The sequence below is a fragment of the Diabrotica virgifera genome, chromosome 7 (assembly GCF_917563875.1).
Source record: "Diabrotica virgifera virgifera chromosome 7, PGI_DIABVI_V3a".
Classification (NCBI taxonomy): Eukaryota; Metazoa; Arthropoda; class Insecta; order Coleoptera; family Chrysomelidae; genus Diabrotica; species Diabrotica virgifera.
The window spans coordinates 1,828,919-1,844,513 of NC_065449.1; the positions used below are offsets into that span (position 1 = coordinate 1,828,919).

A 15,595-nucleotide genomic window follows, 5' to 3' on the forward strand; every position below is an offset into this window, starting at 1 on the left:
AAGAAAACTAAGTAATTAGAAATAGTAGCAAAGTTTTCTGGAGATACATCAATTCCATCTTGTTGATCTTTTACCAATGTCGAAAAGTTATACAGATTTTTTATATTAATTTCCTCGATGTACCTACATCTTTAGCTTGTCATCGAAAGCGAAGACTTTATTCTTTAACTTCGAAATAATTTTATGTTTATCTTTTAATTTCTAAACGACGATTAAGTTCGCCAAGTTTTCCTGGTATGTCGCAAATAAATGCTAAAAGCCACCACCAAGTATCAAGTTCAAAATAATTTGATCGTTTACAGAGCCCTTAAGTTAGCCGTCGAGCCACATAAAAAACGCAAGAGGGCAGCATGCGGCCCGCGGGCCGCAGGTTGAGTATCACTGCAGACTCAGTACATCAAAAAGAGATATGTACAAAAACACGCTTAAGGATTTTTTCAGATTTTAACCTCATTCACACAGTTAAAGAGTGGTTTTGTTTAAGTTTCCGCAAAAGTGAAAGAAATGACAATTATATTCTTTTATAAATTGTTTATTTATTTATTAATCAATAATGATATTAAAGGAATTTATTAAGCTATTTCAAATGTATGTATCTAGCTGTAATTCTGCACTAAAATGTTAAATCAAAACTAACATTTTACATCTTATTTATTTGATAACGTCAAATTTTATAATATAATCCGTGATCGGAGCAGTAACCACTTTCTGTCACTTGCTGTTGCGTTGAGTAAATTTCCGATTTATTTCGTAATAGACTAGGAGCCGGTATAGGTGAACGCTAATCATTTTAGGCACGATAAGACCCTATAACTTAAATAGTAGAACCTAAAAGAAAGCGTATGAACACTGTGCCGTCACTTTTTAGTGGCACATGCGTTGACAGTGGCGCATCAAACTTTCCACTTATGGACGGGATAAATAAATTAAAAGGTATCCTTCCTCACTCCCAGAATTCAATTTTTTTATTTTTTTAGGTTCTGTGTGATAAAGAAATAAGATTCAGCTTAATTTTAACCCACCACCCCCTTCCCCTGCCATCAAAAACTTCATTTTTCGTTTTTGTTTTTTTTTGCTGGGATGCAATCAATTTTAAAATTTCAAAAAATTCGTAGGCATAGTTGAAGCTTTTACAAAGCATGTCTATTTTTTATAGATCCGTAGGTTGAGTGTACCGGGTGTCCCAATAAGAATGGCTCTCAGCCATATCTCAGGAACCGTTTATACTACAGCTTTGGGAAAAAAATTTTTATAACAAAAGTTGCCCCGAGAAAAACCTGGAAATTATTTTCATAATTTTAAGTCCACCGCTAGAGGGCGTAATTGAATATCAAAAATTAAAAAATCGAAATTTTACAAAATCTGCCTAATGAAAGGGCACTGGAAATCCAATCATCGTATTCTTCATATAATTCTGTGCATATTTTATTTCACAAGTTTAAGTCTACCTGTGCAAATAAGAGGTGGGGGTGAGTGGGAACCTTGTTATGAAAAAATTGCTTAAGTCCGGTTCTGCGTAATCGATTTTTACAAACTTGGTCTTGTTGAAAACAACTCTTTTTTGTTAATGTAATAGTTATCATTTGGAAACAGCCTATTACGTAATATGCCGTCTAGAAGGCGCTATTTTTTTTTTTAGAAATCTAGTTTTCTTTGGAAAATATTAAATACAAGTATGTACTTTTTTTCATGTATTACAAAATTAGACCCAATTAGCAACAGAGTACCGAAAACCGCATGCCGATACCTTTTTTCTATTTCGAGATATCTTAAGAAACGTGTAAATTTTAAACATACCTGTTGCTGTCATATAAGTGGAAATATATAGAAGCACGTAGTATGCTATGGAAAAAAACAAAGGAACATTGTCCAGAGGTCACCGTATATAATGAATCAAAACAACAATAAGACAAATAACACTATAAAATATAACAAAAAAGAGTGTTTGTACTATTATTATGATTTTAATGTCATATAAGTGGAAATATATAGAAGCACGTAGTGTGCTATGGAAAAAACAAAGGAACATTGTCCAGAGGTCACCGTATATAATGAATCAAAACAACAATAAGACAAATAACACTATAAAATATAACAAAAAAAGAGTGTTTGTACTATTATTATGATTTTAACGAAATAAATATATTTTAAACGGTTTAATTTTATTTTTATTTAAATATTACACTAATTTTAATACTTAAAATAATACCAAAAAAATAGCGTTAATATGTAAATTTTTATGAATTGTTGCCTCCGCGCATTTGCATTTCTCTCGATGAATCGTAGAAAATGTAAAAATGTCAGATTTTATACACAAATTTTTAAGTTTTATTTCATTATATTTTAATATTAATTATCCTATTCCCAACTAAGATAAATACATAACTGTTATTGTCACCGGTAAACTAAGTTAGGAAGTCAAAGTGGAAACAAGTAGTGTGCTATGGAAAAAATAGAACTATTAGAAGTATTAACTTCAAAAATCATCATGTGTCAAATTATGTGTCAAATCAGTAAAACATAAAAATTTGTTCATTGATGGTTTGTTGCGGTTTGTTTCTATTAAATTTTATATAAAATTTATAAAGAGTGAAATTCAAGATGATTCTTACAAACTAAGAAGCATTTGACATGATAGCCACATTCTTTGAATGCATAAGAAATGCAACTGTTGCGGCTAGAATATATGCAATGAAATATCCCCAAAGACGTCACCCCAGTAGTAGAGTTTTTCATATTTTGTTTTGATTTATTATATACGGTGACATCTGGAAAATGTTTCTTTGTTTTTTTCCATAGCACACTACTTGCTTCTAAATATTTCCACTTATATGACAGCAACAGTTATGTTTAAAATTTACACGTTTCTTAAGATATTTCGAGATAGAAAAAAGGTATAGACATGCGGTTTTCGGTATTCTGTTGCTAATTTGGTCTAATTTTGTAATACAGGAAAAAAATACATACTTGTATTTAATATTTTCCAAAGAAAACTAGATTTCTAAAAAAAAATTAATAGCGCCTCCTAGCCGGCATATTACGTAATAGGCTGTTTCCAAATTATAACTATTACATTGACGAAAAAGAGCTGTTTTCAACAAGACCAAGTTTGCAAAAATCGATTAAGCAGAACCGGACTTACGCGATTTTTTCATAACAAGGTTCCCACTCACCCCCACCTCTTATTTGCACAGGTAGACTTAAACTTGTGAAATAAAATATGCGCAGAATTTTATGAAGAATAATATAATCGGATTTCCAGTGCCCTTTCATTAGGCAAATTTTGTAAAATTTTGATTTTTAATTTTTGATATTCAATTACGCCCTCTAGCGGTGGACTTACAATTATGAAAATAATTTCCAGGCTTTTCTCGAGGCAACTTTTGTTATAAATTTTTTTTCCCAAAATTGTACTATAAACGGTTCCTGAGATATGGCCGAGCGCCATTCTATTGGGACACCCGGTATATAACCTCAAAAAAATTTTTTTTTTGGAAAAATGCGTATAAGTTTTTTTTGGGGTCTAATTTTTTTTCTATTTTCTGTATTTTATCAAACGCCGTGTTTTTAATTTTTTTCAGATTTTTCCGTAGGGTTCGCCACTTTCAAAAATCCAAAAAACTATTTTTTATGGGGTTTTTGGGGGTCTGAACGTGTTTCTCCCATTTTTAAATGTTCTAAAAGACATAGTTACTTCAATTAACATATAATCTAAAGAAAACATTGATTTGATCTATTTGAAGTCTATAAACTAGGAAAATCCCCAAAAACCGCATAAAAAACAGTTTTTTGGATTTTTGAAGGTGGCAAACCTTACGGAAAAATCTGAAAAAAATTAAAAACATAAGTAGTGTTAAAAAAGTTACAAGCTTTTTAAAAAAAAAAATTAAAACATTTTTTTGAGGTTATGTACACTCAACCTATGGATCTACAAAAAAAAGACATGTTTTGTAAAAGTTTCAACTATGCCTACGAATTTTTTGAAATTTTAAAATTGATTGCATCCCACCTAAAAAAAAATATAAACGAAAAATGAAGTGTTTGATGGTGGGGGTAGGGGGAAGGGGTGGTGGGCTAAAATTACGCGGAGTCTTATTTTTTAATCGCATAGAACTTAAAAAAATGAAAAAAATTAAATTCTGGTGATGAGGGGGGGTATTTTTTAATTTATGTGTCCCGTCCATAAGTGGAAAGTTTGATGCGCCACTGTAGACGCATGTGCCACTGAAAAGTGACGGCACAGTGATCATACGTTTTCTTTTAGGTTCTACTATTTAAGTTATAGGGTCTTATCGTGCCTAAAATGATTAGCAAATTTCACCTATAGCGGCTCTTAGTCTATAAGCTTTAAATGATGACGATGGGTAAATAACCATGGACTCAACTGTAATCAATTTTTGATTTCAGTAAAAGCAAATCTTTACACGTATGATCTTATAAAATATATGAGAAGAAAAAAAATCTAAAATCGGCTGCATCAATATTGATGCGAGAAAAGAACGTAAAAAATTGTAAAAATCCGATATTTAGATATAGTCTATTCTTTCACGGTTTTTGCTCTAAATTTTAAAGAACCGCTTGATTTGACATGAAATTTGGCATGCGTATAGCTTACATTTCAAAGAAAAAAAGTGATATTGTGCCGATGTGTGCTTTTGCCCTGGGGGTGACTCACCCCCTCTTGGGGGTGAAAAAATATATGTCCAAAATAAGTCCGGAAATGGGTAAACTGACTAATTTTAAGTAACTTTTGTTCTATAGAGCTTTTTCGCCAAGTCGACACTTTTCGAGTTATTTGCAAGTGAATATGTTCATTTTTCAACAAAATAACCACATTTTTGGACGGTTTTTCGCAAATAACTCAAAAAGTAATATTTTGTCGAAAAAAACGTTCTTAGCAAAAATATAGCACATAAAAAAGGAATAAAAAAATGGTGTACGCGATAGGTCTCTGGATCTTGTAGAACCAGAGTTATAGCCAATGAAAAATAGATTCATATTCACCAAATTTCAAATAGAATATTTCGACGTGAAATATCCAAAAAATTAAAAACTTTTTGGGGAAAACTCATTATAACTTTTTTAAAGTGTTTAAAAAAAGCTTTATTTCTGTTTTTACAAAAAGTTTCTAGCATTAAATTTAAGCAGGTTACGCTCAAAATAAAGTTGGTTCCTCTTGTTTTTGCAAAAAAAAAATCGGGAAGACCATCCCCTAATTAGCAACTTAAATGAAATTAATCGTTACCGCTCCACAAATTATTTTACTTATGTTGTGTTTATATGATCTGTAAGTTTCATCAAGTCAAAGTGCTTATTTTTGAAAAAATTTGGTTTCAAAGTAAAATTTTTTAAAATTTAAATTTTGAAAATATGCTTTTTTTTTTAAAATAACTTAAAAATTGTTAGAGATACTAAAAATCTCGAAAAACAAAAAAAGTCAGATTTGCTTTTCTGAATATCATGTGTTTTTTTGTTTTTCTGTTAGACAAAAATTGATTAAGATTTGGTGTTTCTAAATTTGCATACATTCGTGATCAGTGACTCGTTCAACCCCTTTTAACTACAGCCCTTTCAATAATAAGGACTTTGAACCGATGAAACTTACAGATCATATAAACAATATATACACGAGTCAAGAAACTTGTGAAGTCGTAACGATTAAGTTCATTTAAGATACTAATTAGGGGGTGATTTTCTCGATTTTTTTACCGAAACCAAAAGGGACTAACTTTATTTTGAGCGTAACTTGTTTAATTTTGATGCTAGAAATTTTTTTTATAAAACAAAAATGAAGCTTTTTTTAAACACTTTAAATAAGTTGTAATGAGTTTTCCCCGAAATGTGCTTTATTTTTGGTTATTTCACGATAAAGTATTCCATTTGGAATTTGACGAATATGAACCTATTTTTCATTAGCTATAACTCTGCTTGTACTATGTGTAGAGACGTGATATATACACCGTTTTTTAAAATTTGTTACAGGCTATATTTTTGTTAAGAATGTTTTTTCGACAAAATACTTACTATTTGAGTTATTTACGAAAAACCGTCTAAAAGCGTGGTTATTTTGTTGAAAAAATGAACATATTCACTGTCAAATAACTCGAAAAGTATTGACTTAGTGAAAAAACTCTATAGAAGAAAAGTTACTTAAAATTAGCCAGTTTATCCATTTCCTGACTTTCTTTGGACGAATATTTTTTCACCCCCAAGAGGGGGTGAAAACCACCCCCAGGGCAAAAGCTTATCGGCACAATATCACTTTTTTTCTTTGACTTGTTAGCTATGTGTACGCCAAATTTCATGCCAATCCAAGCGGTTCTTTAAAACTTAAGAGGTTTTGCAATATTTTACCGTTAAAGAACGGACTAATAAATAAAAAGTGAAAACTGTTCAATAATCGCGATGTGATAAACTGTACATTAGTCTTTATAATATGAATCTACATGGTGTTCAGCCGTATGATATTTTTAATTTATAGTTAATGATACTTAACACTGAATTTTTCTTACCGTCTATTGGGTTTAACGTTACAATCTTTCCGCCTTGTCCTCAACATATTCATCGGACGTGACATCTTAATCTCGAAAAGCCGCTTTCCAAAGTTATTACTTATGAGAAAATTCCAGAGAGCTTCGATGTGCACCAGTGAAGTTTTTTCCACGTCGTCGGAAAATTTCATTGGCATCTACGGGACAGTGACATATCGATTGTTTGGAAAAATCGCTTTTTATTGTAAACACTTTTCACAGTAATATAAAGTGTCTTCCATAGGAATGTTTATTTGAGTTTATTCGAGCTGATCTAAATATTTTTACAAGTCCATCTGAAAATAGAAGATAGGTGTTTTTATTTGTCATTCCTTTATAGAAATTCTTTTAAAACTATTGCATATTTAGATCATTAAATACCTTCAGAATTTTAATCTCACGGAAAATAAATTTCCACATTATTACTTCATTTTAGTATATTTTAACAGCTATAAATTCTTTGAAATGAAAAATGGAGGAGGAACTAGTTGTTCCATCCAGATAAATAATATGGCGACAAAAATAATATACGCTTGCAACACTAGGAAAACACTTTTTAGAAAAATTGAGTTTAGTTCAAAAGTTTTCATGATCCTGAACCTAAATACAATCGAAAAATGAGAAATGTAAATGCCAAATGCTTCTAAAGTTATTAAAAGTAATAATTATTAATTCAAACAAGAAAGAATTAAGTGTGATTCAAACCAGTGCAGTGGTTAAAAAATATTCGGTAAGAAGAACGGAATCAAATAAGGAAGTATTTATGTTGAATTGTAATCGTTGCAGTAATAGATAAAATACTAGAACGCATAAAATAAGATTAGGATGAACCGAACAAACATATATACGAAAAAAATTCAACGTTGCGAAAGTAACAAGACAAAAATAAAATTCGTACGAGAACTGTCAAAATAGACGAAAAGCACGACAAAAATTGGGAAACGATTAGCAGTGCCTTTGTGGAAAGAAGTGAAAACATTTTGGACCTAAAGAAATACCCAAAGAAAGAGTGGATTACCAGAGAAACATAGAACAAAATAGAACTCCACAAACACATTAATGTAGAACTGCACATTAATCTAGAACTACTATAGTCCATTCTTTCACGGTTTTTGCTCTAAATTTTAAAGAACCGCTTGAAGTGACATGAAATTTGGCATACGCATAGCTTACATGTCAAAGAAAAAAAAGTGATATTGTGCCGATGTGTGCTTTTGCCCTGGGGGTGACTTTCACCCTCTCTTGGGGGTGAAAAAATATATGTCCAAAATAAGTCCGGAAATGGATAAACTGACTAATTTTAAGTAACTTTTGTTCTATAGAGCTTTTTCGCCAAGTCAACACTTTTCGAGTTATTTTCGAGTGAATATGTTCATTTTTCAACAAAATAACTACATTTTTACAGTACAAAAGAATGGTGTACGCGTTAGGTCTCTGGACCTCGTAAAACCAGAGTTATAGCCAATGAAAAATAGATTCATATTCACCAAATTTCAAATAGAATACTTCGAAGTGAAATATCCAAAAAATTAAGCACTTTTTGGGAAAAACCCATTATAACTTTTTTAAAGTGTTTAAAAAAAGCTTTATTTTTGTTTTTATAAAAAGTTTCTAGCATTAAATTTAAGCAAGTTACGCTCAAAGTAAAGTTGGTCGCTTTTGTTTTGGAAAAAAAAATCGAGAAGACCACCCCCTAATTAGCAACTTAAATGAAATTAATCGTTACCGCTCCACAAATTATTTTACTTATGTTGTGTTTTTATGATCTGTAAGTTTCATCGATTCAAAGTGCTTATTTTGGAAAGAATTTGGTTTTAAAGTAAAATTTTTTAAAATTTTAATTTTGAAATATATGCTTTTTTTCAAAATAACTTAAAAATTGTTAGAGATACCAAAAATCTCGAAAAACAAACATGTATTTTTTTGTTTTTCTGTTAGACAAAAATTGATTGAGATTTGGTGTTTCTAAATTTGCATACATTCGTGATGAGTGACTCGTTCAACCCCGTTTAACTACAGCCCTTTTAAAAATAAGGACTTTGAACCGATGAAACTTACAGATCATATAAACAATACATACACGGGTCAATAAACTTGTGAAGTCGTAACGATTAAGTTCATTTGAGATACTAATTAAGGGGTGATTTTCCCGATTTTTTTACCAAAAAAAAAGGACCAATTTTATTTTGAGCGTAACTTGTTTACTTTTGATGCTAGAAATTTTTTTTATAAAACAAAAATGAAGCTTTTTTTAAACACTTTAAATAAGTTGTAATAAGTTTTCCCCGAAATGTGCTACATTTTTGGTTATTTCATGTTAAAGTATTCCATTTGGAATTTGACGAATATGGACCTATTTTTCATTAGCTATAACTCTGCTTCTACTAGGTATAGAAACGTGATATATACACTATTTTTTAAAATTTTCTACAGGACTACAGGCTATATTTTTGCTACGAATGTTTTTTCGACAAAATACGTACTATTTTAGTTATTTCCAAAAAACCGTCTAAAAGCGTGGTTATTTTGTTGAAAAAATGAACATATTCACTGGCAAATAACTCGAAAAGTATTGACTTAGTGAAAAAACTCTATAGAACAAAAGTTACTTAAAATTAGTCAGTTTATCAATTTCCGGACTTACTTTGAACGAATACTTTTTCACCCCCAAGAGGGGGTGAAAAGCACCCCCGGGGCAAAAGCACATATCGGCACAATATCACTTTTTTTCTTTGACTTGTTAGCTATGTGTATGCCAAATTACATGTCAATCCAAGCGGTTCTTTAAAATTTAGAGCTTTTGCAATATTTTACCGTTAGAGAACGGACTACTATTCTCTATTCCATAACAGAAGAAGGAAAATAACGACGTAGAAAAAGTTATAGAGAAGCGAATAAAGTTGTCAAGAAGGCAGCACAAAAAGACAAAAGAAACTGGGCAGAAAATCTTGCTGAAGAACCGTGGTTCACCAGTGGACATCAAAATGTGACACAATTATATAATATCACTAAACAACTAGCCAACAACAGATTTATGCCACCCATCAAGCAGTTGTAAAAAGCAATACAGTTAAAAATATTACATCGTCACAAGTCACAAGAATAAGTCAAAAGATGGCACGAATATTTCAGTGAATCTTTAAGTACAGTTCCAATACTACCAGAAGAAGCCCAAAATATAAACCCCAACATCAACAAACTAAGTGGACCAACGAACCAACAACGCAAGATATAGAACAGGCCATAGAAAAACTGAAAGCGCACAAAGCAGCCTGGCCTTACAATATTCCACCAGAGTTGTTTCTCAAAGGATGGAAAGCGGGCCTAATAAAGATTCTCAAAAATGGATGACAAAAGATATTGTGAAAACTGGGGGGAAACAACCGATTGGCAGTATAGAACCACTCTTAGAGTAATCGCAGAACAGTCGTTGAAATTCAACTTTTCACTATTCATATGCATTGTGTAGTTCAAGAGAGCCTTCGACACGCTACAATATATGGACTAATGCAGTGGTGGGTAAACTTTTTTAATGGTGGGCCAGAAGGTTCAAGAAATTGTAGAGGAAGGCCAGAATTACAGAAAAAATGGATTTAGTGTTAAAGCTGAAATAGAAGAGCTAAAAATGAAAATATGGAAACGAGGAAAAAAGTAAGATAATGATAATCAACGGCAAAGAAGATAATGAAATAAAGATAAAATGCAAAAACTCAGAACTGGAAATAGTTACAACTTACGAATACCTGGGAAGTATCATTACTAACGACGGAAAAATAGACTGGGAAATAACAAATAGAGCAAAGAAATCAAACAAGTTATACTATACCTTAGCCCCAATACTGGGGAAAAGAGAACTTGCAAGAGAGACTAAAATAAACACATATAACACAATAATGATACCGACTGTGCTCTATGCAAGTGAAAACTGGACAATTCTGGAAAAACATAAGAGCAGAATAAATGTTGGAAAATAGTTGGAAAGACAAAATGGGATAGATTAAGCAACGAGACTATTAGGAGAATGGCCAACCAAGAACCAATAATGAATAAACTAAAAAAGAGACAAATGAATTGGTATGGGCATTTGATGAGGATGCAACCCAACAGAATTAGGAGAAGAGTCCACGAAGCAAGGAACATTGTTAAAAGAAAAAGAGGCAGACCAAGAAAGAAATAAATACAGCAAATAGTAGAGGCGGGAAAAGTTAAAGGAAAATCACTCGAGGAATTAAAAATAATGGCAGAAAACAAAAAAGAATGGAAGAGATGGGTGAATGTAAATTAAAATAGCGATCCCAAATCCGAAACCATGATAGGGTACAAGGAAGGGGAGAAAGAAAGTGTTAAAGGTATATGTATACTATCCATGTCGATGGACTTTCCGCGGGCCGGATTAGATACTTTCGCGGGTCGGATTAGATACTTTCGCGGGTCGGCGTTGGCCCGCGGGCCGTACTTTGCCCACCACTGGCCTAATGGAAAGCACTAAGGGAAATACGAATACCAGAAAAAATTATAAATATCATCAAAGAACTCTATGGTGATACAGGAAGCCATGTCCTACACAACATTACCTCTGACACAATAGCTGTTCTAAAGGAAAAAACTTTAGATTTGCGTTGGAATGACAGTGGCGAAATATGGTAGCACAACTGAAAAAATAAGTAGAGGTGGAAGAAACAGCTGTATACCCGCTATCAACTTATTATTGCAGAAAACCTCAATCTTAAGCTTATTACAAAGTCATTTGTATTTGAATGGTTTGGTTAAGTTTCCGGTACAGGTAGAAATTAATAAATTTTAATCTATTGTCCCTTTGATTATTATACCTGCTATTCAGTATGTTTACCTCTCGAAATTTAAAGGCGCCATTCAAATAATTTGTAATAGGATTAAGATACGGTTTGCTGCAATAATTTGATGGCAAGTATACTTCCTAGGATAAATTATAACAACTTTTCTACCTGATTGGGATTCTCGTAAATGTAGATTGATTACAAATTATTTTAAGAACAGAAAACGATATTCTAAATTTTGTGGTGGAGTAAAGGGACCATAGTAAACTAATCATAGCATAAGAATATAAGAAAATAATAAATTATATAAATCCAAAAAGGCTATAATAAAAAACAGAGCCTAATTGTTCGTTTTTTCGTATTTTTACGAGTATTCACGAACCCCGTCAATTTTGGAGCGCTGTAAAACCAAGATAAATAATTAATTGATGAAATTAAATAAATTTGTAGTGAATATTATACATTGAAAAATCCTCTATAAAATTGCTCAGATTATTGTAAAAAGACCAGAAAAAAGTTGTAACGCCCAAAAAAAATTTGTTTAAAAGTTTTCAGTTATTTTTGTTTTTATTTTCTATTTTACGATAAAAATTATTAGGGATAAAGTTGTAGACAATTTAATTTGCTACAAACAATGTCTAATAAAATTGATAGTTTACGAGATTGAACGCGAAAGCCCTTTTCACCACTTTTTTACAAAATGGTATCCGGGGGACAAGGGTAGCGACCCAACAAACTTGACCTTAAGCTTGTTTTAACCCCCCATACACATAAAAAACAAACTTGCTTCCTCTGAAAAATGCAACCCCGAAAATATATTTTTTAGTGGGACTATGTATAAAACAATAATTCACAAAAACCAAGTTTAACTCACACGTTTGTAATAATACAAACAGGTCCTATGGTTAATAAAAAGGGGTCACATAGTAATACAATACGGTAAATACCATATACTTCCACAATCAGCAAATTTCTGTCATTTTTCATAATCTACTGTCAAACTTAAAATTTGCTCCACTTTTTTCACTTTTCACAAATCACTATTATACACTTTTTAGGTTAAGGAATTTTGATTTTTTACTTTATCCAGGGATAATTTAACTTTACTTTAGTACTTTATTTGAAACTACACGCGTGTTTTCATGATGGTCCATCGCTTGCTCTTTTCGTATATTTCGCAAAATAAGAAAACTGAACTGAAAAACTGAATTACTCACTCTTATATGTTTATATCTTTGAAATCTCGATTCTAAATATATCGGACGTTATTTTCGGCCAGCGCTAAACGGATTTTTAGAAATTTTCACTCTTACTACATCAGAGAATAGAGAAGTTTTTGTGGAAAATCGCGAAAATTTGTTACGGATTTTTTATCCGTTGCAATTAACGTTTACGCGGTGTGAAAATTTTTGGGTTTAAGAAACCGCATGTTTAAAATACGAGGGAGGTTACAAAAAAATATTAGATCAGATTAAAAAACTGGCACGTGAGGGAGTGCTGACAGAAGTGGAGACTTGTATAAATAAGCCTGGACTACATCTTTTAAATGAAAAATATGAATTAATCTCACTGAATCTAAAAATATTTCGTTTTACACAACAATGAACTGTATCTACATTTTTCTTCCATTTCCTGCTTAATTTATTTGCTTCAATTTATTTAAAATAGCCATCACATGTAAATTTTCAGGCCTTCGAATACACACTCTATCCCCAGAGGCGTAACAAACTCCGTCCCCCCCCCCCCCGCAGAATAGGAAATGGGCCCCCTTTAAAAAATTACTAAATGCGACTTGTGTAACAAAAACGTATATGTGTTATTGTATTTATGCACTGTTTATAAAAACTTATATTTTTGATCTTTATTGGTATAGAATAAAATAGAACAAAAATTGAGAGCGTAGGCGCAAAATTTCGTGCCAATGCTTTTAACTTCATTTTTTTCGAATCCTGAGAAAACTAGTAAGTATTTTTGAAAAATTTAAACGCAGAATGAAAGATTACATATGAACCCTGAAAACTTCTATAATGTTTAATTTAATAAGTTACAGGGGTGAAAAAAAAGAGAATGTTTAGTATGATTTTTAATTTCAAATATCTTATTCAAAAGAAACTTTTTGTTTATTCTAAGTAACTTTCAGCCCTCGGTGTTAATGTAATCTTTCTTTTTGCGTTTAGACTTTTCAAAAATTTTATTAGTTTTGTCAGGATTAAAAAAAATGAATACATTTAAAAAGCATTAGTCCGAAATTTTGCTCTTACACTCTTTAAATGATTACATTATTACATAGTATTATGCTGAGATCAACAAATTTCTTTGTGCACTACTATCAGCGAATATATCTACAATTATTTTAATAATATCTATCTGATGGGCAACTTCGTTTTCAATACTTATAAGCGCTAGAGAAGATAACCGTGCTTCTGACATCGTACTACGAAGATATGGTTTTATTAATTTAGGTTTAGAAATATATCTCTCTGAACTAGCGGTCATAATAAGTGAAGTTGAAAACAAGGTGTACGCATGACACACTTCTGGTACGCAAGATGCAAGCACTAGTGCAATGAAAATCTATAAGAATAATTTTGGCTGCATCATAAATTGAGTTCGCTGATTACAACTGTTTCCTTAATGATTTTCTAACAAATTGCAGTTGCTCCAAAAACTCATTACTTAAATCTGACGGGTACGCAGCAACTAATTTACTGGCTCCTGCAAAAACTTCTGAATCCGATTTGAAAAGATATCCACTTCTAAGATGTAAGACTTTAAAATCGTTGTTCACTTTGTACATACTTATAAATCCAGCTTGAATTTCGTCGTCGTCTCGGCAAAACTCACTAAGTCCCCTTTTCCTGAATTTGAGTTAAGTGTCCTGATAGATTCACAACGTCAATTTTCATATTCTTGCAGAAATATCGAAGTCCTAGAAAGTACGTAGAGATGGTTGCCTAAGTCACTGAATATGCATAAGTCCAAAATTACCGTTTTGTTGTCAGTCAGACGCCACTAAATGTTCGTTTTCTCATATTTGCTATTTTGGACTTAGTGACTTTTGTCGCGACGACGACGATTTGTTCAATGGCTACATGCTACATCGAGATTTCCGAAAAACACGCCTAATCTATAATATTATATTTCTTCAGGGTTTGAGATACGTTGATTATATGTAATAATTCATCAAAATATTTCTTAACTCTACCAAACCTTTTGATTTTAAAAGTACAGGGAAAGCCACAATTAGTAGCAAAATCTTTGGATTCTTGCAAAATGACAAATGACGTATCGTTTTGCCTAAATATTTGACAAAAATTCTTTAGAGTTATGTAAAAGTACTACTATTTTGTAAAATAAATGCGAAGACAAATTCAAACTGTTCCATTTTACTTTTTTAATTATTAGTTGTCATTCTCTACTCACGATCTGTGGTAGTTAATATTATTTTAGACAGTGTTTTTAAAATTTTCATGTAGTCCTGCTTTACACCAAGCAGAGTTTGAAATCTGGATGCCCACCTAGTCACCGATAACGTTTTTAGAATAAGCGAAAGCGAATTTTGTTGGAAGTTTTTCTGCATTCTTTGGTAAATCGATTCGAGGGAAGTTTTTGAAGATTTCCAGGCACTGCTTAAAAACGTTGCGTATGCATGCGTAAAATAATATATCAATAACACATTTTTGCATATAGTAGACGACAAGATGGGGCCCCTGATATATTGGGGCCGCCCCGCAAGCTTCATGCTGCGGGGGCCTCTGTTACGCCCCTTTCTATCCCTCCTCCAACTATTGTAACTTCGGTCGAACTTATACGCCATTCAAGCTATAGTGTATAAATTACTAATATCTCGCCGTAGCGGTGACGGTCGCTACATATTTATATGAACTTTACACATTGTTAAAACATTATACAAAAAGGAATACAATACATTATAAAAGAATCTTGATAGAAACATTAAAGACGGATATTGCTACCATGAAGCATGGAGCCATTCCATTGCCTCAGGAGTTAGTTCGTAAATTTCCATTAAACTTCCTTCGAATCGTGTGACTGAACATTATTGGGTGATATGGTGTACTGTTTGTTCAGCAGCATTACGTCTGTCACATATCGGACTGTCTGCGATGCCCCATTGGTTAAGTAATTTATTGCATACTTCATGACCTGCCGTGATTCGGTTCAGATTACACCATTCTCGGCGTGGAACAGAGAAACCGTTGGGTTAGAGACCATTCAAGACTATAATGGAGAAGTAAAAATCGACATATA

The 15,595-nt window shown here is 32.1% G+C and overlaps 2 protein-coding genes across 6 annotated transcripts in view; one reads left to right on the plus strand and one right to left on the minus strand.

Moving 5' to 3' along the window:
• LOC126888355 (uncharacterized) overlaps positions 1-12,507 on the minus strand; it is a 97,425-nt gene extending 84,918 nt beyond the window's left edge. For 2 of the 4 annotated variants that reach the window (XM_050656532.1, XM_050656533.1), the window contains exons 1-2: positions 12,274-12,506; positions 6,513-6,826 (exon numbers count right to left, since the gene is read on the minus strand). In XM_050656532.1, the coding sequence (XP_050512489.1) occupies positions 6,513-6,688 (176 nt within the window). In that variant the 5' untranslated portion in view covers positions 6,689-6,826; positions 12,274-12,506. Of the gene's footprint in view, positions 1-6,512; positions 6,827-12,273 lie in introns of all 4 variants that reach the window. The other 2 variants (XM_050656530.1, XM_050656534.1) reach the window with 2 other exon arrangements.
• LOC126888354 (tyrosine-protein kinase transmembrane receptor Ror-like) overlaps positions 1-15,595 on the plus strand; it is a 206,367-nt gene that overhangs the window by 131,162 nt on the left and 59,610 nt on the right. The window lies entirely within an intron of this gene.